At 35.6% G+C, this 23933-nt stretch overlaps 3 protein-coding genes and 1 pseudogene across 3 annotated transcripts; 2 read left to right on the forward strand and 2 right to left on the reverse strand.

Annotated features, from left to right (window-relative positions):
• Nucleotides 1–1558: 1558 nt before the first annotated feature.
• LOC148766641 (uncharacterized) lies at nt 1559–2623 on the forward strand. The gene is made up of 2 exons (XM_088826718.1): nt 1559–1605; nt 2001–2623. The coding sequence occupies exon 2, from the start codon at nt 2015–2017 to the stop codon at nt 2519–2521; it is 507 nt and encodes a 168-aa protein (XP_088682844.1). The 5' UTR covers nt 1559–1605; nt 2001–2014; the 3' UTR covers nt 2522–2623.
• Nucleotides 2624–4363: 1740 nt separating this feature from the next.
• LOC148766642 (putative receptor-like protein kinase At1g30570) lies at nt 4364–6760 on the reverse strand (annotated as a pseudogene).
• Nucleotides 6761–14166: 7406 nt separating this feature from the next.
• Nucleotides 14167–16633, reverse strand: LOC105964824 (putative LRR receptor-like serine/threonine-protein kinase At1g07650). Its single transcript, XM_088827130.1, is given in 7 exon segments — nt 14167–14475; nt 14553–14813; nt 14887–15002; nt 15104–15322; nt 15404–15517; nt 15626–15736; nt 15860–16633. Coding segments are annotated over 7 exon segments (1764 nt in total). The 5' UTR covers nt 16578–16633; the 3' UTR covers nt 14167–14250.
• A 2378-nt stretch (nt 16634–19011) lies between these two features.
• Nucleotides 19012–21528, forward strand: ENT1 (equilibrative nucleotide transporter 1). The gene is made up of 2 exons (XM_012989359.2): nt 19012–19744; nt 20625–21528. The coding sequence occupies exons 1-2, from the start codon at nt 19204–19206 to the stop codon at nt 21353–21355; spliced, it is 1272 nt and encodes a 423-aa protein (XP_012844813.2). The 5' UTR covers nt 19012–19203; the 3' UTR covers nt 21356–21528.
• Nucleotides 21529–23933: the final 2405 nt, after the last annotated feature.

The following is a 23933-nucleotide window of genomic DNA, read 5'->3' on the forward strand; positions in this document are numbered from 1 at the left end:
AAGCTTTCGCGATTATACGCTGAAGGTCCTTATCGGTTATCTGAACCGTTAGAGGAGTAAGTAGAAGTTGATCTTGTTGAAGGTTCGGCGATCATATGCTGAAGGTCCTCTTCGGTTATCTGAACCGTTCGAAGGGGGCGGAAGTAGACCCCCAGAGAGTCGATGACCCATGGCGAACGAAATGTTTTGGGGGCACTGCGAACCCCCAGGGAGTCGATAACCCTTGGCGAACGAAATATTTTGGGGGCAGATGTAAGCCCCCAGGGAGTCGATAACCATTGACGAGCAAAATATTTCGGGGCACTATAAACCCCCAGGGAGTCGATAACCCTTGGCGAGCAAAATATTTTGGGGGCGATGTAAGCCCCAAGGAGTCGATAACCCTTGGCGAACGAAATATTTTGGGGGCGATGTAAGCCCCCAGGGAGTCGATAACCCTTGGCGAGTAAAATATTTCGGGGGCACTATAAACCCCCAGGGAGTCGATAACCCTTGGCGAGCAAAATATTTTGGGGGCACTATAAACCCCCACGGAGTCGATGGCGGTGGTGCCATAGGTGGCTCCACATGTGGAACAGGTGCTGGTATCGCGTTGGGAGCATTTGCTCCCATCGTGGCGATATATTGGGTCACGGCCTCTGTGGCAGCGCGAGTTGAAGCTTCTGCTATCATGCGTTGAAGCGCATCCTCGGTTATTTGAACCATTCGAGGAGCAGGGAGTGGTGGATCGGCGAGTGGTGGGTCCCGAGGGAGGATCACCTGAACATCGCGAGGTGGATCTGCAGTACGTGGAGGAGCTGGTTTCGCGGCACGTGGAGGAAGTGGCTCCGCGGCACGTGGAGGATGTGGCATGCCAGATCCTCCACGGACTGGGAGGTTATTAGCTGTGTCATTTTCTCTCCGAGCTGACGCCTCAGGAGGATCTTGACTAGCTGTGTCATTTTCTCTCCGAGCTGACGCCTCAGGAGGATCTTGATTAGCTGTGTTATTTTCTCTCCGAGCTGACGCCTCAGGAGGATCTTGATTAGCTGTGTTATTTTCTCTCCGAGCTGACGCCTCTGGAGGATCTTGATTAGCTGTGTTATTTTCTCTCCGAGCTGACGCCTCAGGAGGATCTTGTTGGCTACGTGATCTGGTTTGCATCGTTCCCACAGACGGCGCCAAAATGATGATGCTAATATGTAGCTCACCTAGGGTGGTGTAGAAAACGAACAGGGAGAGCAAAGCAGATCAGTAGCTTGACAACTTGATGATCCTGAGGTACCTGCGATCATAGAACACATGAACTAAGCTGGGGGTTGATCCGGCGGAAACCCCTCCGACGCTCAAGTCAGACGTGCTGATAGTAAAAATAGTCCAGAGAATACGTATTGTAGTATTGCTCAGTTAATAGGACGTACCTTAAGGAATGAGTTCAAACATTTATTTATAGCTTAGTTGAGATTGTCGGGCCCAAACCTTACTTGAAGGTGATTGGGCCTCGGTGATAGTGGTCTTCGATATTGAGCTCGTAGCCCAGTAGGTAAGTAATTTGTAGGCCCATTGGGTTGGCCCAATTTTCAACTTCAAGAGAATTTCAACTTCAAGATATATAATTTTAACAAGGTGAGTTTGCGTTATTTTCTTATTACTATTGATTTATGGTTATTCTGTTATTATTGATTTAGGGTTATTCTCTTATTATTGATTTAGGGTTGTTGATTTAGGGTTTTCTTGTGATTATTATGGGAGTTTTGAATGTGAATTCCGAAATTAGGGTTATTAATTAGTCGGCGATGGGGTGTATGTGTGGTGAATTTCTTTGGTCTAAGAGAGAAATTGCTGCTCTAGGAACGAAATTAGGGTTACTATATGTTTCTTCTTGTAAAGAAAATTGAATTAAGGATAGTAATTGCTAAGTGGTTGAAAACATGGAATTAAAGATCTGGTTTTTATTTTTATTTTTGTACATGTTCAATTTATTTAATAATCCGAGTTTTGATTGATGTATGCATGTTCAGGAGGAAGATCGAAGATGGAGCTCGACATGGACACACGCATAAACATAGGTTGCTCCGCCGGAGTGTACATGTCTGCAGCGAAAGAGCTAATCGAGAAACTGCAAAACGCAATAGCCGAAGCGAAAACAGAATTGGAAAAATATTTTAATGTTTCAGCCCTACTGAAGCATATGCCTACGCAGCCGCCGCAGCCGGTGAAATATATGATCGAAAAAGGAAATTACGGCGATGAAAAGACGCTAACCGTTGAGAAGATGTTCATGTACATGGAAATTGATCGAATACTTGCGGCTATGTATACTCAGCATAAGGAACAGGTTGCGAAAGTCCACCAGATGACAAATCTGGCTAACTACCTCTTGGTAAGGTGTATCAAAGGCTATGGCTTTGGCTACGGTTATCACAAGCTTCTTTCTATTAAACTCCGGTATGTCGCCCGAGTCGACAAGGCTATCGAAACTTATAAAATTCAAACAGCAGTACCAGCACCACCATCTTCAACCACCAACGAGTACGAGTAAATTATTTATTCGTATTCTAGTATTGTTTCCCATGATTCTTCGTTATTTTTTCGTAAATTATTGGTTGAGACTTGAGAATAATGATTTATTGCATTATTTATTAAATTATTATAGTTTAAACTTGTCTTTACCAATTTTTTTTTAAGACTTGTAGCTATGAGTTTATATTGGGCTTATTTTTTCAGCTTCAAATTATTCTTCAAGATTGTCAATGTTGCACATTCTTTATAAAGGTCAATTTAATAAAAATATATATAAAATATCAATTCGGATGGGTTGAAAGTCGGAATTTAAGAAAAAAAATTGGAGATCACATAAGTTTTAAAATATCAAGTCTTAGCGAAAAATTTCTGAAAATTTCATAATTTTCCCAAAATAAAAACATTCACGTCGATAAAAATAATTAATAACTTCTAAATTTCAATTAAAAAAACAAAAAAAAACAAAAAGAAAATAATATCCAATAAAATTTAAGAATAATTCAACATGTCAAAATCCTACAACAAATAAGTATTATATAATATATATTATTTATAGGTGTGTTTTTTATAAAAAACACATGGAATTTTTTGAAATCAATTTCGGAAATTAAATCGGATCGGAAATTAGAAATTCTAATATTTTTTATATAATCCCAATTACAATCCAAAAAACTCTGAAAATTCGAACATCAGAATTTCGGAAGTGAAAAAGAATTCTTGTCTATGGAGTATTGTTCCCAAGTTTTTGTCAGATATTTTGACACCTCACCACCATCATGCAGGAATAGCTAATATAAATAGTCTTAGCAGAACAAATCCAATGTGAAACATGAATTTAGCCGCCATGATAATATATAATTAAAAAAAAAATTAAGTGGCCACTGGCCAGATTGGATTTAATTAGCAAACCATTACCCTTAATCCCCTTCCCCATAATCAGTCTTTGATTTTAGCGGTACTGATTTGGACAATTTCATTGAGTTGTTGCATGTGTATTTTAATACAACACGTTACGAATATAAACCCCCAATCAAAGTTTTTTTTTTTATTTTTCTTACTATTTTTTAGTTCCTTCTGCGGTTTAAGATATATATGGAATAATTGAGAATATATTTATATATGGCATCCATTCTTTATAAATGAAAATTTCGAACGTTTAACCCGAAGTTGTACTACACTTACGGTTTGAATTGAACGTTTCCAATTGTTGAGAACTCTGAAATCAGAATCAATTTTCAGTGTTCGAGACTTTTCGAATCAGTGTTGTAATCGAGTTTTCACTTTTGAAAATTAAAATTCCATATAAGAAGTGCCAGAATTATCACTGCTTTTCACATAATTAATATCCAAACATGCCGTTAAACACTTGACCGGATTATTGTGCCCTTCAAAAACAGACAAACAGGAATAACTATTACCACTCCCAGAATTACTATTATTGTGCGCGTTCTGTACGGACTCCAGGCACTTGAAATCCGACGTCCGCCACACTTTGAACGTGCGGTCCCACGAGGCGGAGTACAGCAGGGTGGCGTTTTTGTGTCGGCAACACAATAATCATGGATATGTTCTGGGTCAGAATTACTAAAACTCGAAAAATAAATTAGGACCGTAAATAATTGAGGCCATAAGACATGGTTGATTACCATAACGAGTTTGTTTCGACTTCGAGACAAAAGGTCGTATATCGAACATAGAGGTTTATATAGTCGGAAAAACAATGTCAGCATTTCAAGTGGTAGCAACTATAATGTAATATCCACTTGAGAGCATTTTTATGAGGAAAAATTAAGGCAAAGTGATTGAAGACCAAAAACTAAAGTGAAAATGAGTTTCAATTGACGAATAAAATAATTTCAATTTCACCCTCTTTTTTTTTTCCTGTACTCAGTGTATGCATTTGAATGTTGGAAATCATATTCAGATGGAAAATCGGTTCTTTCTTTCTTACACAGACTGAAATGAGAAATTAAGTGACCTAACTCGTTGCGAAATACGGTGAGCTTTCTCCAACACCGCCACGACTCTTCCCATAGACGGCCGCTGTTGCTTAAGCCCAGTACACGACAAAGCCACCTTAAACACCAACTCAAACGACTCAACGGAATATTCTCCATTCAGTTTTCCGTCAGCAAATTCCGTTATATCCCCTCCTTTTGTCAGATTTTTTGCCTAAAAATAAAATCAACAAAATAAAAAAAAATAAAAAAAAACAATTTTTTTTTGAACTAATTAAAAATTTGCCCTACCATTTTACTCAGAGGCATTGGTTTGTTGACATTCATATTAATAACCCTCTGCCCAGATAAAAGCTGCAGAAGCACTATTCCGAAGCTGTAAACATCGGCCGAAGGATGTACGCGTCTGTTCTTTTAGTATTCGGGGTCCACAAAACCAAACGTTCCTCTTACCTCGGAGCTCACTTACGAATTTCCCATGCAAATCACTTTCGATAATTCGAAGTCCGATAGCTTTGCTTCCAAGTTTGTTCCGAGAAGTATGTTCGTTGGCTACAAAAAAGACAACTTCGAAAAATTTCATCTGTTATTTAGTAATCCTCACTTAGGTAAATATTTAATTTATTTACCTTAATATCGCGATGCACAATGCAGCCCTCGGTATAAGTGTGGAGAAACCAGAGGCTTCTTGCGCAGTCGATTGCAATTTCAAGTCTTTGGATCCAATTTAGAAACTTATGTTTACCTTTTTCATGCAAAAAAAAAGAAAAAAGAAATAGTTATCATATCCAATATGTGTATGTATATGAGTATATACGTACCGAATAGCCATTCTGAGAGGTTTCCATTGTGGCAAAGCTCGTAAACGAGAAAGCTTTCATCTTCTCCATCACAATTGCCTAACAATTCGACGAGATTCGGATGCTTGACATGTGATAGGCTCGTGACTTCTCGTACAAATGTTTCCATTTGTCCGTCGTTTATAATGTGCTTCACCGCCACTAGCTGCCCGTTCGATAGAACCCCCTTGTACACTTTCCCTAAAGAAAATTAACCACATAATTGCAGCATTTTATATTTCTTTAGTTTCATTAATTTGGCGGAATTTGGCGGTTTTTACCTGCTACACCTTGACCGATGAAGTTCGATGCGCTTAAATTATCTGTGGCTAAATGAACTTCTCTGAGAGAGATCTTTACACTGCTGGATTCTACAGAAAACGAGGCGTCTCGGGCTGTAAGAAAAACACGAAAAATGAATTATTTTTTACAACAGTAAATCTAATGCACCAACCACAACAGAATTTACATGTATGTATATATAGATATATATATTCATTACCATCCCTTTCTATTGGAGGTTTTCTTCTGGTTCTGTATGTATACAAGATCAGCCACACAATAGCTAGAATTACCAAAATAACCCCGACGCCACCGGCCACGATTTCCGCACCTGTAAGCACCAAATATGTTTGATCATTTCTTCTATTCATAACAGGCCAATTACTATATATATATATATATATATATATATATATATATATATATATATATATATATATATATATATATATATATACCTGTAATGAATGTAATCTTCTTTCCTTGTTCTGCTTTATCATCTGCATGCCAAACAGTACCTTAGGAATAAACATTTGAAAAAAAACAATGTTCTTTTATAGTATTTCGATATTTATGCTAATTGGCTATACCGATAGGAGTTTCATTTCCAAGGCAAGTATAGATTGATTCGATCCACCCCGTTTCGTTAATTCTTCGACTGGTCAATAAAACGAGCACCGAAAACCGACAGGTGTCTCCTTCTCCAGCCATCTTCTCCCACACCCCGAAACAAGAATTGCACCCTACTTCATCTGATTCCGATCCTAAACTCTTGCAATTTCGATCGAGTTTCCGCAACCCGTTTTCTTGCTCGACAGCAACGTCTTTTACCGAGTAATCGGAGCAGCCTCCGTTTCCACTTGTCAGCTTCTCGATACCACAGATGAAAGCATCTTTCTCAGTTGTGTTCAGTCTGCTCAAACAATACTTCTGCTGTGTGATGTTCGGAAATATTTCTCCACTTGCGTCGGCTTTTTTCGCCGGGCTGTATAAATATCTTTCGAACGGTAATCCACAGCTTTTACTGCTCAGAAATCCACCCCAGTCACCTTCAGAGCCATTCCAAGACAACGGAATTTCCGTATCGAGTAAACAATTATCGGCTAGAGTTTGCAGAAACGAGAAACGAAAAACGATCGATACGGCTAGAATGTATCTAACGTAGCAGCGATGATTCATTTTCTTGAAAAGATGAAACGGTTAGTACACGAAACAGTCTATGTTTTACGGGAAGACGAAACAGAGACAGAAAGAAAGTCGATTTACGACCAAATGGAGCGGTCATACAATTTGGATTCATTTATTAAAAATGATTTTGAACAAGTCTAATGCCGACTCTTTCTCTAGTAAACGACAAGGTGCAAGAACAAGGCAAACTGCAAAGACAATAAACTTTGTCTTATGAACTCTCTCAACTTACAAAGATGAACTCTTTCAATTACAAAGATGAACTCTCTCAACTCAGTAGACGAAATGAAAAAAGAACGATATTAATTGAGTCTTTTGATGATTAAGTATTCGCAAGTTTTTGTTTTTAACTCAATAAAATAAAGAAAGAGAGATTTATGATAAAATAAAGAAAGAGAGATTTAGGATACAATAGATGTTGGCCCGTGTAAAGTGAAAAATAAATAATGGGCCGGACCGGACCAGGCCCATCTTTCAGCTGACAGTCTTTCAGCTGAGGACATTCTACTGTCAGCAGTAGCTAGTGTAAAGTGAAAAATAAATAATGGGCCGGACCGGACCAGGCCCATCTTTCAGCTGACAGTCTTTCAGCTGAGGACATTCTACTGTCAGCAGTAGCTAGCTGCCTGGTCGAAAACCTCGTAAGATCCATAAATTGAAGATCTCTCTTCATTAATTTAAAACAAACAACGGTTCACTGACCTCTGAATTAGTTATTCATATTCTACATCTATGAATCAGTTATTTGTATACTCAAAAATCAGTCCAATTTGCATTTATTCATTTTCATATTTTCTTTATTTTTTCTACTTTAGTTTTCTTCTCCAAAATTTTTTTTCCCTCTTTAGAAAAACTCTCCAAAAAACTCAGACTCATCAACGTATAGTTTTGTAATAAAATACTTGTATTGCTTGGATTTGTTGGATTCTTGTTGGATGATTACAAATGATGACCCTTTCCCTATTTATACTAGGCCACCTCCTTAATGAACGGTTTGATCTAATTGCTAGGAGTGGTTCACTAGAATACTCCAAAGTATTCCTACAAAATATCTACAAAGGGAAAGTTCTAAAAAGTTTTTTAGAATCCTCCAAGAACCTCTATATATTTAGGCCTCAGACACTTTTTTGTATTTTTATTTTTAGGGATTTAATTTTGTGGAGAGAGTTTTTAGGGATTTGATTTGAATTGAGAAGGATATTTGTGGCACAATAGAATGATAGATACACATAAATTATTATTTTTTGTATTTTTATTTTTAGGGATTTAATTTTGTGGAGAGAGTTTTTAGGGATTTGATTTGAATTGAGAAGGATATTTGTGGCACAATAGAATGATAGATACACATAAATTATTAAGAAATGGAAATTTTAACTTGAATTTGTACACATGGACCTACCCTTAAAAGAGAGAGGAGATCCTCTCCTACACTAATTTGAGTAATTTTCCAATTTTTTTTTTTATAATTTTATTTACTATTTCTGAATTAGAGTTTTTTCCTTATAGGTTTAAGATTATATGGAAAATTTAAATTATGGTATTATTGTTTATTAAGGTTTCCTAGAGTAGAGACACCGCTCCGCTTGACTCTTACGCCAAGTTTCTGGTTCCCTCGCTCGCGTTTTTTCTTCTTCTTCTTCAACTTCAAGATATATAATTTGAACTAATTACACATAACCCCCCATGTGTAATCTTTTTTTTCTTCTTCTTCAACTTCAAGATATATAATTTGAGCTAATTACACATAACCCCATGTGTAATCTTGAATGGTTAAAAAGACCCATGTGTTAAAAATATTAGGGATAATTTGACAAAACTCCCTCATTACACAAGTGTCATTACAATGAGCCCAATTTTATTTTACATTTTTAGGATAAATCCAAAACAATTTTTATTAATTAATAAAACTTAATTATCACCATTGTACCCCTAACTAAGAAATAATATATATATTTAATTTATAATTAAAAGATATAAAATATATTTTCCATATATTAGGGCTAGTTATATGGCAACTGCCATTATTTTCCATTATTTCATATACGTCTCTCTCTTTTGCACACACGTACACACACAACTATTATTATTTTCACGCACACACACACACAATTGTTATTATTTTCACACATACGCACAAGTTTCTCCATTGTTGTGGCGTCAAAAAATATAGATTAAAACCGAAGGGGCAGGAGCATACGTGACTATTCAAGGAGACACCATTAGTACATGAACCAATCTTCTCACAAACGAATGGAATTCGACATGTATCGATAGCTAAACAAACTCGTGTTTTTGTGCAAAATGAGTCCCCATTTATCAAGAAGTCGAATTTGTAATTACAAAGTGGTTTTCATTAATTATTGGGTGGATTTTCGTAATGGAATTCGTTAATTATACAGTGGTTTTCGTTAATTACAGAGTGGTTTTCATTAATTATTAAGTGGTTTTTGTTAATTGATAAGTTTTTAGTGAATTTTTGTACTGAAATTTGTTAATTACGTAGTAATTTTCGTTAATTACAGAGTGGTTTTCATTAATTACAGAGTGGATTGCGTTAATATTAATGTGGATTATGCTTATTTTATAGTAATTTTTACTTTAATTTCATAGTGGTTTTCGATAAATTTAGTGGTTTTCGATGTGCATGTAGTAGATTTCAATTTTTTTTAAATATAAACCATTTAAAAAAGTGAAGAAAAAAAAACCAGAGTTTGTTTTAAATTTATAAAAAAAAAAACTATTTAAAAAATTAAAAAAAAATAGTAAAACTTAATGCGTGAGAGGGGAGATAATTGGGGATTATGTGGGGAGAAAATAGGGGGATTTGCATATCTACCAAAAAAATAATGGCTTTTTTAAAATAATATAATATAGTAATTTTTAGTAATATTAAATAGGGACATTTTGGATAATTCCAAACAATTGGATTTATAACAAATATCAATTAAAAAAATGGATTTATTAAGAAGTCAAAATTGAATGAGGGGTGTTTGTCATATAGCCCCAAAATATTAGCAAGAAATCTCTTATGTTATTTTTAAAAAAAGCATACCGCCCCTTATTTTAAAATTAGTTGTTGACCCATGTGAAATCACTAAACTACCCCTAATTAAAAATAAATAATAAAGTAAAATATCCAAATCACAAAAACGTATCCACCGTCGGTCCATTTTGTGGATTGGATTCTTGTTTCCGATCATCTTCTCCGGCAGGAATTTTTTTTTTCTCTTGTTTTTTTTTTCTCCATCTCCTTCCTCCTTTTGTCGTTGTACCCCCTCCCCCTCCACTAATACCCTCTTCTCTGTCCCCTCCTTCACATCTAGGGGTGAGTTCGGGACGGGATTTCGGGAATTCGGGATTTTCGGGATTGGGATTTCGGGATTCGGGATAGAAATTTTAAATCCCAATCCCGTCCCATATTATTAAATCCCGGTAAATCGGTATCCCGAAATATTTCGGGAATTCGGGATTGGGATCGGGAAATCCCATATTTTTGCCTAAAAAGTGAGAAAATTTGCATTTTTTTTCCATTAGTATGATTTTATCCACTAAACCAACTTAATATTATATATATATATATATATATATATATATATATATATATATATATATATATATATATATATGTGTGTGTGTGTGTGTGTGTGTGTGTGTGTGTTTGTGTTTTTTATTAGTTTTTTTTTTTCTTTTTTTTCCTAATTCGGGATTAAAATATCCCGATCGGGATTGAACCAACTCCCGAATCCCGATCCCGTATTTGTTCCTAATCCCGATCCCGAATCCCGTAATCCCGAATTCCCGAAGTTTTAGTCCCAAATAGTAAAATTTCGTTCGGGACGGGACGGGATCCCGAATCCCGATCCCAAATGCCCAGCCCTATTCACATCTTCCCAAAAAACTAACAAAATTCCAACAATCTTCTTTGTTCCCTAATATAAGGACAACAGACCGACGGAGGTTCAAACCGGCGGCGGATTCCATGGTGGAGCTATACTCACAAATTAACACTCTGCCTCGAAGGTTAGGACATACATCTATGGCTGCCCTTTTGAAAATCGAATCTTGGCCCTCCTCTTTCTCTATGTTGAAGAAAACCCAAAATCTCAAACCCTAAAGTAGGGCTTTCAGACTTGAATTCACTTTTGATGAATATTCCGATACAATTCTGGAGCACCGATAGTCGTCGATGTGGCGGCGGCATTAAAGTGAGAATGGGTCAGTATTGGAATGATGGTTTGATGGTGACGATGAAATGGTGTTGGAAGAGCTGTGTAGAGAATTTTTTTAAATTGCAATTTCATCCAAAAAGTTGGATTTATTTATTTTTAAATCCAAATGAATTTATGTTTAGTTATAGAATAATTTTAGAGGGTATTTAGGACTTTTCATGACAAAAATATAACAAAGAGTCGCACAATCCGCGCGTGTAACACAACAATTACCCCGCAAGGACCTTTCTGACTTTGACTAATTTTCACATGGAGGTTTTTGCTAATATTTTTAACACGGGGACTTTTTTAGCCATTTGAGATTTTACGGGGGTGGGTTTTGCTTATATAATTTTCTTACTTTATAATCTGAATTTCTTTGGTCTAAGAGAGAATTTGCTGCTCTAGGAAGGAAATCAGGAAGTTATTAGTCGTAAAGAAAATTGAACAATGATAGTAATTGCTAATTAGTTGAAAACATGGAATTAAAGATCTGATTTTTATTTTTGTACATGTTCAATTTATTTAATAATCTAAGTTTTGATTGATGTGTATGTTCAGAAGGATCGAAAGAAGATGGAGCTTGACATGGACACGCCCATAAACAGAGGCTGCTCCGCCGGAGTGTACATGTCTGCAACGAAAGAGCTAATCGACAAACTGCACAACGCAATAGACGAAGCGAAAACAGAATTGGATAAATATTTTGATGTTTCAGCCCTAATGAAGCAGCGGCGGTGAAAATTTTCAAATTTTAGCGAAAAATTTCAAATAATTTCACAATATTCCCAAAATAAGAACATTCACGTCGATAAAAGTAAAATTAATAACTACTAAATTTTAATTAAAAAAACAAAAAACAAAAAAAACACCATAATATCCAACAAAATTTCTAACAACTGTTAGAATCCGAGAGGATTCTAATTTCGGTTTTTCAGCACGTGTGTGAAAACCGTGTATAAAAACTAGGGAAGTTTCCTTAGTTCGTTTAAACTCTTATTTTGTCATTAATTTATTAAATTGCCTAAGTGTTTTGATTAACAAGGAACTTTCTTGACAAAAGACTTTCCTTTGTTTCACAACTCTTCTTCCTTACGTGAGAATAAAAATAACCTAATGGGCTATACATTTGCACAGGGCTCTACTATTCAAAAGGAAGTATAAAAGGAGGAGCATCAACGTCTTTGGAGGCCGTCCCTTTTATTTTGAGAGAAAAATTATTTTCTGCTCTTACGTTGCTGCTCCAGATCTTTTGATCTTAATCGAGAGAAGAATTCAGAGAAAATATATTTTTTTCCTCTTGTTTTTATTGCTCCATCGTGATACGTGATTTTCATAGAAAATATATCGGCTTCAAGGCTTTGTGGTGAAGACACCAAGATTCAACGAGTATCACAAGTTTGCTTCGTCTACATAAAAAGAAGATCGGTTCTTCGGGAGAGGGGCTTAAACAGATCTCGGGAGGAGATCGATCCGCCGACTGAGGGATTCAGCGTTGAAGGGAGTTCAACCGTGCGGAGCAAGGGACGTGCTGCAAATTGAAGATTTATAATTCAGCGTAGTATACAAGAACGGCGTCAACAAAGAGGGAGTCTTTGTATTTTGATTAAGTCCTATTATTGTATTCGTAAAACTAAAAATTAGTAAATTTCATTTGCAGGTCCCCGTGGATGTAGGGTACAATTGTATCCGAACCACATTAAAATTTGTGTCTCGTTTATTTCTGTTTTTACGAACTGCTTCACGAACTGTTGCAACACTTCACGCAACAGTAACGAAAAACTGAATCTGGCACAAATAATTTATATCTGCACGAAATAAATTCTAACAATTGGTATCAGAGCCTGTCACTAGATACACTTAGTGAGATTTTGGGATTTAATTCTTTATTTGTTTTGTGCAGATATGCTTCATCGTGAAGGAGCGTCTACAGTACGACCACCTCTCTTGGATGGATCAAATTACTCTTACTGGAAATCGAAGATGAAGATGTTCATCAAGTCCGTTGATGAACGAGCTTGGCGTGCTATCGTGACTGGTTGGACCCCGCCCATGGCTAAAGGAAAAGATGGTATGCAAACGGTAAAACCAGAAGAAGCATGGACTAATGAAGAGATATTACTTGCCAATTACAACTCAAGGGCGATAAACTCAATTTTCAGTGGCGTTGGTGACAATCAGTTCAAACTGATAGCATCGTGTGAATCAGCAAAAAGGGCATGGGAGATCCTACAAGTGACGTATGAAGGCACATCAACTGTTAAAAAATCTAAGCTGCAGATGCTAGCCACAAGATTTGAGAGTCTTCATATGGAGGAGGACGAGACGATTGCTGATTTCCACGCTAAGCTGTGTGATATTTCAAATGAATCGTATGCACTAGGTGAACAATACTCGGAAACAAAGTTGGTAAGAAAGGCACTACGTTCATTACCAGAAAGATTCGCTTACAGAGTTGCAGCAATCGAAGAAGTGAGAGATATCAATACGCTAAAGCTAGATGAACTCATGGGTAAACTGCAAACCCAAGAAATGAATTTTAGAGCAAATATTCGAGAAAAGAAAAAGGTGAAGAATGTGGCATTCCAGGCTGAAGCTTCCCATGGCATCTCACAAGGCCAAACATTTCATGAGTGTGACATTGATGTTGAAGAATCCTTAGCAATTATGTCAAATAACCTCGAAAGTCTGCGTCAAAAATTTGAGAATAGAGGAAATTCCTCTCAATCAGGTAAGTCTGTTAACCCTAACAAATTTAAAAAGTTTTCTAATAATGGTTATTCTGGTGATGCAAAGTCTAGGAGAATGCAATGTCGAGAGTGTGGTGCGGTCCCACGAGGCGGAGTACAGCAGGGTGGCGTTTTTGTGTCGGCAACACAATAATCATGGATATGTTCTGGATCAGAATTACTAAAACTCGAAAAATAAATTAGGACCGTAAATAATTGAGGCCATAAGACATGGTTGATTACCATGATGAGTTTGTTTCGACTTCGAGACAAAAGGTTGTATATCGAACATAGAGGTTTATATAGTCGGAAAAACAATGTCAGCATTTCAAGTGGTAGCAACTATAATGTAATATCCACTTGAGAGCATTTTTATGAGGAAAAATTAAGGCAAAGTGATTGAAGACCAAAAACTAAAGTGAAAATGAGTTTCAATTGACGAATAAAATAATTTCAATTTCACCCTCTTTTTTTTTTCCTGTACTCAGTGTATGCATTTGAATGTTGGAAATCATATTCAGATGGAAAATCGGTTCTTTCTTTCTTACACAGACTGAAATGAGAAATTAAGTGACCTAACTCGTTGCGAAATACGGTGAGCTTTCTCCAACACCGCCACGACTCTTCCCATAGACGGCCGCTGTTGCTTAAGCCCAGTACACGACAAAGCCACCTTAAACACCAACTCAAACGACTCAACGGAATATTCTCCATTCAGTTTTCCGTCAGCAAATTCCGTTATATCCCCTCCTTTTGTCAGATTTTTTGCCTAAAAATAAAATCAACAAAATAAAAAAAAATAAAAAAAAACAATTTTTTTTTGAACTAATTAAAAATTTGCCCTACCATTTTACTCAGAGGCATTGGTTTGTTGACATTCATATTAATAACCCTCTGCCCTGATAAAAGCTGCAGAAGCACTATTCCGAAGCTGTAAACATCGGTCGAAGGATGTACGCGTCTGTTCTTTTGGTATTCCGGGTCCACATAACCGAATGTTCCTCTTACCTCGGAGCTCACGTACGAATTTCCCATGCAAATCACTTTCGATAATCCGAAATCCGATAGCTTTGCTTCGAAGTTTGTTCCGAGAAGTATGTTTGTCGGCTACAAAAAAGACCACTGAAAATTTTCATCTATTTTTTGTTTTTTTTTAATCTTCACTTAGTAAAATAGTTACCTTAATATCGCGATGGACGATGCAGCCTTCCGTGTACGTGTGGAGAAACCAGAGTCCTCTTGCGCAGTCGATTGCAATTTCGAGTCTTTGGATCCAATTCAGAAACTTATGTTTACCTTTTTCATGCAAAAAAAAATGTAGTTATCATATCAAATAGTGTTTTAACATTGTATGTATATATATATACATATATGTGTACGTATATGAGTATACATACCGAATAGCCATTCTGAGAGGTTTCCATTGTGGCAAAGCTCGTAAACGAGAAAGCTTTCATCTTCTCCATCACAATTGCCTAACAGTTCGACGAGATTCGGATGCTTGACATGTGATAGGCTCGTGACTTCTCTTACAAACGTTTCCATTTGGCCGTCGTTTATAATGTGCTTCACCGCCACCAGCTGCCCGTTCGATAGAATGCCCTTGTACACTTTCCCTAAAGAAAATTAACCACATAATTGCAGCATTTTATATTTCTTTAGTTTAATTAATTTGTCGGAATTCGGTGGCTTTTTACCTGCTACTCCTTGACCGATGAAGTTCGATGCGCTTAAATTATCTGTGGCTAAATGAACTTCTCTTAGAGAGATCGTTACACTGCTGGATTCTACAGAAAACGAGGCGTCTCGGGCTGTAGAAAAACACGGGAAATTAAATAAATTATTTTTACGATAGTAAATCTAATGCACCAACCACAACAGAATTTACATGTATGTATATATACATATATATTCATTACCATCCCTTTCTATTGGAGGTTTTCTTCTGGTTCTGTATGTATACAAGATCAGCCACACAATAGCTAGAATTACCAAAATAACCCCGACGCCACCGGCCACGATTTCCACACCTGTAAGCACCAAATATGTTTGATTATTTCTTCTATTCATAACAGGCAAATTAATTTATATATATATATATATATATATATATATATATATATATATATATATATATATATATATATATATACCTGTAATGAATGTAATTTTCTTTCCTTGTTCTGCTTTATCATCTGCATGCCAAACAGTACCTTAGGAATAAACATTTGAAAAAAAAAAAACAATGTTCTTTTATAGTATTTCAAGATTTATGCTAACTATACCTATAGGAGTTCCATTTCCAAGGCAAGTATAGATCGATTCGATCCACCCCGTTTCGTTAATTCTTCGACTGGTCAATAAAACGAGCACCGAAAATCGGCAGGTGTCGCCTTCTCCAGCCATCTTCTCCCACACCCCTAAACAAGAATTGCACCCTTCATCTGATTCTGATCGTAAATTCTTGCAACTTTGATCGAGGTTCCGCAACCCGTTTTCTTGCTCGACCGCAACGTCTTTTACCGAGTAATCGGAGCAGCCTTCGTTTCCACTCGTCAGCTTCTCAATACCACAGATGAAAGCATCTTTCTCAGATGTGTTCAGTCTGCTCAAACAATACTTCTGCTGTGTGATGTTCGGAAATATTTCTCCACTCGCGTCGGCTTTTTTCGCCAGGCTGTATAAATATCTTTCGAATGGTATTCCACAGCTTTTACTGCTTAGAAATCCACCCCAGTTACCTTCAGAGCCATTCCAAGACAAGGGAATTCCCGTATCTAGTAAACAATTATCGGCTAGAGTTTGCAGAAACGAGAAACGAAAAACGATCGATACGGCTAGAATGTATCTAACGTAGCAGCGGTGATTCATTTTCTTGAAAAGATGAAACGATTACACGAAACTGTTTATGTTTTACGGGAGGACGAACTGCTATATAAAACAGAGACGAAAGAAAGTGGTTTTACGACAAATGGAGCGGTCATACATCGTTGCATTTGGATTCATTTATTAAAAATGATTTTGAATAAGTCTAATGCAACATTTTGAACCTGTCTTTGTTTAGTAAAAGACAAGTCCAAGAACAAGGCAAACTGCAAAGTATGATGACTAAGAATCAGGAGTGGAAATTAGAACGAAACTTCCGATTCCACCGATTCCGATCCAAAATTTTCCGATTTTGGAACAATATTTTTAATCTGAATTCCGAAATTCCGAAATTCCGACTTCCATTTTTTCCTAAATTATTTGGATCGGAATTGGAATATATATGAGATTATAATTTCCGATTCAATTAAAATTCCGAAAAAAAATCCAAAAAAAAAATCGGAATATTACAAAAAAAATTCACTAAGGAATATTACAATTAAAATATTAATATTATTATGTATTTTATATTTAAGGTGAGCAAAAATTGGAAATTTCCGAATTCCACCGAGATTCCAGTCCGAATTTTTCCGATATCGGGACAAGTTTTTTCCTTTCAATTTCCGAAATTCCGATTTTTTAGGAACGGAATTGGAACTAATTTTTAACTTTCGAAAAAAATCGGATTTTTTTACGAAAGGGCTAATTCGATTTAATTTGATCCGATTCGATCCGATCTGTCCGATTTACACCCCTACTAAAAATATACTCATATCTAGTTTTTTGTTGCTTGAAGCAAAAGGACAAGCATGTGAGGACAAAGAGAACGATATTAATCGAGTATTTTGATGATTAAATATTAAAAAAAAAAATTGTTTTTAACTCAATAATTGAATAAAGAAAGAGATCTAGGATGCTTTCTGAGTATTTAATTTGTTCTTGTTGACAACCAATTGATATGGAAATGGTGTCTAAGTTTCATTGAGGCATTCTAACAAACACATGGCATGGTTACAAAAAAATGACAGCAAAAGATTAACTGTACGCATTTTCTTACCTTTCTTGTTTTCTTCTTCCATCTTTTTTACCCACTGGATTCATCTTCTCAGAAATTCAATTGGAGTTGACTTGATGGATAAACCCCCTAAGGATTACAAAATTTAGTCTTTGGCCCCTATAAGAAAATTTTAGGATAAATAACGGACACCCCTGAGGTTAGGTCAAATTACGAAAAAACTCATTTTATTTGGGTAATTACCACCGCCCCCTAAACTATTAATCTTCTTACAAGTCAATCATTGCGGTGTCAAATTTAGTGGAATTTTCTAGATTATGTGGAATATTCTCCATTTTGTTCCCCTTTTACCATATTCGAGTTCCACATTTTCTAACAAGATGATATAAGATATGTCTCATGGCTTGTAAATATCCGATTGTGATGCATCAGAAACTGCATGTTTTGGACAAAACGAGTACAAACTAGAGAACGTTCCACATAATCTAGAAGATTCTACTGAATTTGACACCGTAAAAGTGGACGTGTAAGAAGATTCATAGTTAATGGGTGGTCGTAATTACCCAGAAATAAAAAAAATAAAAAATAAAAGAAGTAAATTTTTTTTTGGAATTTTGTCTAATGATGGCGGTTAATTTCCACGTGTGATGCATGGAACATGCATAATTTTAATTAATAAAAAATAGACATTGTTTAAAACAAATTACAACAACGTTCAAAGAAAATAGAAGCAATAAAATTAAGACAATTAAAATACTCTTTTAAAAATAATAAGATAATAAATTCACCTAACCAATCAATATTATAATTCAAAATTCAAAAGACCCAATAACGTACCTATAAATTATACTTTCAAATTCCATAAAATAAAACTATATAAACTTTTTTTAATAAATTGTGATGCAAATAATGACACATCACCAAGCTAATATTATATTGAGGTCTATCTACACATTTTAGGTTATTAACCATATGACCCTCATTTGACATTTCCCTTTGCATCTCAATCCCTAACCTTTTTATTATATTATTCCCACTTGCCAGAAGTATCATTAATCTATTAAATTACCCATAAAACCTGCAAAGTCATGGAGTATTAAAATATTAAACACATCACCTAATTTTGGATCCAAAGCGAAATCGCAAATTATATACTGAATAAAAAACTTAAATCTCATGACTTTATTTTATATTTCAAGAATGCAAAATAAATTAATATAAGTGTTAAAAAAATATTGTAATAAAGGATTAATTCGTTATTTGAATGTATTTTTTATCCCAAACACGCGACATATAATTTAGGCTTAAATACAAAATTACGCACATGTATTATCATCAGCGTCGCATATACAGTATACCCATGTGCTATAAAATTCGACGAAATGACACTTTTAATAATTGACGATCAAGTTGAGGGACCAATTTGTCATATTTTATAATAAAGAAAAATATTATGTAATAGTATTAATAATTCAAGGTTGCAATTTGTATTTAATCATATTATTTATAAATGACTTCCGAAAATAAGAGTCCAAACAAGGCGCTATCTCTCTGCAAATCCCCAAAAAGTCCAACCACCACAAACTGATCGGAGTGAGGACCACCCAACGACCGCCGATGGGCATAACAATCACCGCCGCGGCCGCCGGAGGCGACTCAGAATCCGCAATCCACTTGATCCCCAAATCAACCAACAACCAGGACAAGATCCCGAAAGATTCGTTCCACTTAGCCTACATAATATACTTCACATTGGGCGTCGGTTACCTCCTCCCATGGAACGCATTCATCACCGCCGTCGATTACTTCACCTACCTGTACCCCGGGGAGTCGATCGATCGCGTGTTCGCCATAGTCTACATGCTCGTAGGGCTCACCTCTCTGCTGTTCATCATCGCATTCGCTCACAAATCCAACTCCGTCGTGAGGATTAATGTAGGTTATGCGCTGTTCCTGGTGGCGCTGGTGTCGGTGCCGCTGATTGATGTTTGGTATGTGGCAGGAAGAGTTGGGGTGTACGGTGGGTATTACGCGACGGTGGGGGTTGTTGCATTGTGTGGGGTGGCTGATGGATTGGTGCAGGGCGGTGTAGTTGGGAACGCCGGTGAGTTGCCTGAGAGGTATATGCAAGCTGTCGTTGCTGGAACTGCTGCTTCTGGTAAATAATTTTCCTCTGTTTTTTTTTCGATAATTAGGTTTTTAATTTTCAATTTTTCTTTTGTGGGTGCTGGTTTTGTAATCGATGATTTAATTGGGGGTTTAGTTATAGAAAATGTGGAAGAGGTTGAATCTTTAGTCAAATTGAAATTTGGTTCCTTATATGAACTTACTGAACTGAGTCTGGAGTTATGTTAACACGGTATTACTTACGGTTTTGCTGTATTCGACACGAATTGATCGAAATAGATTTGAAGATATAGGAAAGACTAAACAATTGAGCTGCAAACCGAACTGCTACTGATTGTTTATTGCATTTTCTTGATAGTTTTTGTCGATGTTGATCTCTATTACTATCGAGATCTTGATAGCTAGTTCACCTGTCGGGCGACATTGTCGAACATTTAACGATTTTCCGCCGTAGTACTTCTAAGTTGTAGTTCTATGCCAATAACTCGCAAAGTCACAATTATTTCGTTAATTTAGGCAGACACGGATATGGTTGGGAAAATATAGATGCTTTGCCTTTTCGACATGGATTCTTTCGTTAATTTAGGCAGACACGAATATGGTTGGGAAATTATCTGCTATTTATGCAACTTTGTAATTGTGCGCGTAATATCGATGATTTGCCTTTTCTACATAGCTGTTTGTGCTGTAGTTATTTTCCTACCGTTACCTTAAGTTGTTGCCACTACTAAAATGCCATTTATGAGAAAAGTTACTTACTAAGTTAGTATAGATGCATAACGTTGATCTACAGATCGAACATGACCTTGTTGTTATGTCAAAGAGCTTGGACTAATAAGTTTATCGATTCTGCTATTCAGCCAAGTTTTGTCGTCTTGCTAAAAATGAATACCTGAATATTCCAACTGCAGGTGTCCTTGTCTCAATCTTACGAGTTTCAACCAAGGCAATATACCCACAAGACGCGGACGGACTAAGACAAAGTGCGAACGTATACTTCATAGTCAGCATAGTAGTAATGCTTCTGAACATCGTTTTCTACAACGTGGCACACAGGCTCCCGGTCGTCAAATACTACAAGAACTTAAAAAGCTTAGCCGTAACCGAAGAAAAAGAACAAAAAGGCGATATCACCGGAAAGCTATGGAGGTCAACGCTATGGGACATAGTGGGGTCCGTCAAATGGTACGGCTCCGGTATTTTAATAATATACGTCGTCACATTAAGTATATTCCCCGGTTCAGTCACGGAGGATGTCCACTCGGATACTCTTAAAGACTGGTATCCGATTATTTTAATCGCGAGTTATAATGTGTTCGATCTTATCGGAAAAACTCTGACCCCACTTTATCTGATGGAGAATGCGAAAGCTGCTATCGGTGCCTCGTTCGGGAGGCTGCTTTTCTTGCCTATTTTCTATGTTTGCTTGCATGGTCCGGATTTTTTTCAAACGGAGATTCCTGTGACGATTTTGACGTGTTTGTTGGGATTGACGAACGGGTATTTTACTTGTGTGTTGATGATTTTGGCTCCGAAAACTGTGTTGTTGCAGCATGCGGAGACTGCTGGGATTGTGCTCGTTTTGTACTTGGTCGTCGGGTTGGCTATCGGCTCTGTTGTTTCGTGGCTTTGGGTGTTGTAAATTTGCTTTTGTTTGTATTTTTTGCTATGTTTTTCCGAATTCGTAATTAGAAATTGGAAATTGAAAATGTTGTATTTGTAACTGATGTTTTCTCCTTGAAAAGAATTTGTATAAATGTACGATGATGCCTCGATGTAATATTTTTATGCGAATTTGAAATTTCAAGATTAAAATACGAAGAATTATTTAATTTGAAAATTAAATAAGAAAGTAGCATTAAACTCGGATTCAGTTTGAAATAGTTGTACTGTTGTTAGAGAATGAGACCAAAATAGAAGAAAATCTCCAATTTAAGGCATGTGAGCTGGGGACGCATTGGTGACTTGTACTGTACAACCTTACGGGATTTCCAGATTTCCCGACATCGTCGCGAGTTTCTTGCTTTAGTTGGAAGCAACGCTCTGAGACGCGCGTGGTTTGCACTTGTCCCATTAGTCTTCGCCACGCCAACTGTGCACGTTCATCGGACACCAGGCAAGCATGCCGAAGGGACGACCAACTTTTCTCCAATTACATTTTTGCCCTTCACTCTTAATTTTAGATTTATCCAAATCTTTAGATTTTGTCTATTTTTGTTAAATATGTGCTTATCCATACAATTCTAAAAAAAAGTCAAAAATACAATTTCATTAATTTAGAATATACAAATATAGGAAAACTAATTTCAGATTTATCTAAATCTTGAAATTTGGCTATTTTCATTAAATGCGTGTTTACCCATAAAAATCGAATTTGTTTTGTTAAAAAACTAAAGTATTATTAATTCTATTATACATAATTTGGAAATATAAATACAGATTTATCTAAGTCTTGAAATTTGGCTATTTTCATTAAATGTGTTTACCCATAAAATTCAAAATGAAATCGAATTTGTTTTGTTAAAAAAATAAATATTATTAATTTTATTACACATACTTTGGAAATATAATTACAAGTTTATCTAAATATTGATATTTTGGCTATTTCCATTAAATGTGAGTTTATCCATATAACTCAAAATTAAATTTTGCTTTGTTAAAATATTAAAAATATAATTAATTATTAGATTATACATATTTTGGCAATTTTATTATTTTCATTAATGTGCATATGAAATTACCTCATCCAGTTTGAAATGAAAATCTGCTTTGTTGAAAATATAGAATTAGTGAATGACATTTTCACCTTTAAAGTTGTTTAAGTTCAGATTTTAAATCTGGTTCGGACTAATTAATTTTTTTCTAAAATTTACAGATTTTTGTAAAGACAATTCAGCATATTTAATTTCATATTATCCACATTTTGTCTTCTCATTAAATGTGTAAATAAATGTTAAATCCAGCTCAGTCCATCTCATTTAAATTAACTTGCCAAATAAATTAGAATATATTGAATTACTATTTTACCCTTCGTCAATTCAATTTCAAAATTATCCAATTTAAACCAAGTTGAATAGTATGGAATTTGAAAATTTGTGAAATTATCATTTTACACTTCAACATGTTTAATTCCAAATTAACAAGCACATAAAAATGCTGAAAAAAAATATAAAACACATATTTATAAGACAGTATCTTTTAATTGCAAGCGTCACGATACAACCTTTCGTACTGATCTTGAATAGCCAACATATCGTAGCTTCTGGGATTAAGCCTTGAATTACGTCGTTAACTCGCAATAACATGTGAATTATTGTCATGTTTGAGAAGTATATAACTTCTAATTGATTTAAAAAAAAAAAGAATACAAGTATAATTCATCAAGTTGCAATTACATATTAATCAAAAATAATTATAACACTCCAATTTATGAATTCAATCATACAGCAAACTTTTAGTAAATCTAAAAAAATATCACAAAACTATAATATTAGAGTTTGAAGAAAAATGGCATTTAATTTAGCATGACATTAGCAAAACACATTCGAAGTATTTTTATTCCAAAGGTTGCTGCTCATCTTTTGTAGTTCCGCTGAATCCATACCCACATAACAATCGAAAAACACTAGCAATTCCCTCATTACGACATAGTGTGCTTCCCGAGGTGGCGACATTGGCCTTTCGTTGAGATGTATCGGAAACGCCATTACTTTTCAGGAGTAATTATTAATTCATATAATTTATTATACATATAAATATATAATCAAATAAATGATTTGGAACTTATGATAATAGTATAGGAAGTTTTTTTCAATTTGCAAAACTATATTCCATATCATAAGGGAACTCCAAATCATTTATAATTGATAATATGATAATATCTACTAATCCATGACATGTTATTTTTAATCAATTAATACTCAATTTGATTGTAATATCATATGATAAATGAAAGCTAAGCTCATCACTTATCAGTATGAAAAAAAATGCAATCAAACAAGCATTAATTCCTAATCCCTCATATAATTCAAATATTTTACTTGTTCAAAATTTTGAAATTCCCACCAAGCCCAAAAAGGGAAAAAAGAAAAAAAAAAAAGGAAATAAATCCACAAGAAAGGGTAATATTGTCATTCCCACTCCAATTTTCCAAAAACCCGAAATTACCCTTCCAACTAAAACGAGGGCTAATTTCGTCATCATAAACCCTACCCCACGCC

This window comes from Erythranthe guttata, chromosome 12 (genome assembly GCF_056151865.1).
Source record: "Erythranthe guttata isolate IM_541 chromosome 12, IM_541, whole genome shotgun sequence".
NCBI lineage: Eukaryota > Viridiplantae > Streptophyta > Magnoliopsida > Lamiales > Phrymaceae > Erythranthe > Erythranthe guttata.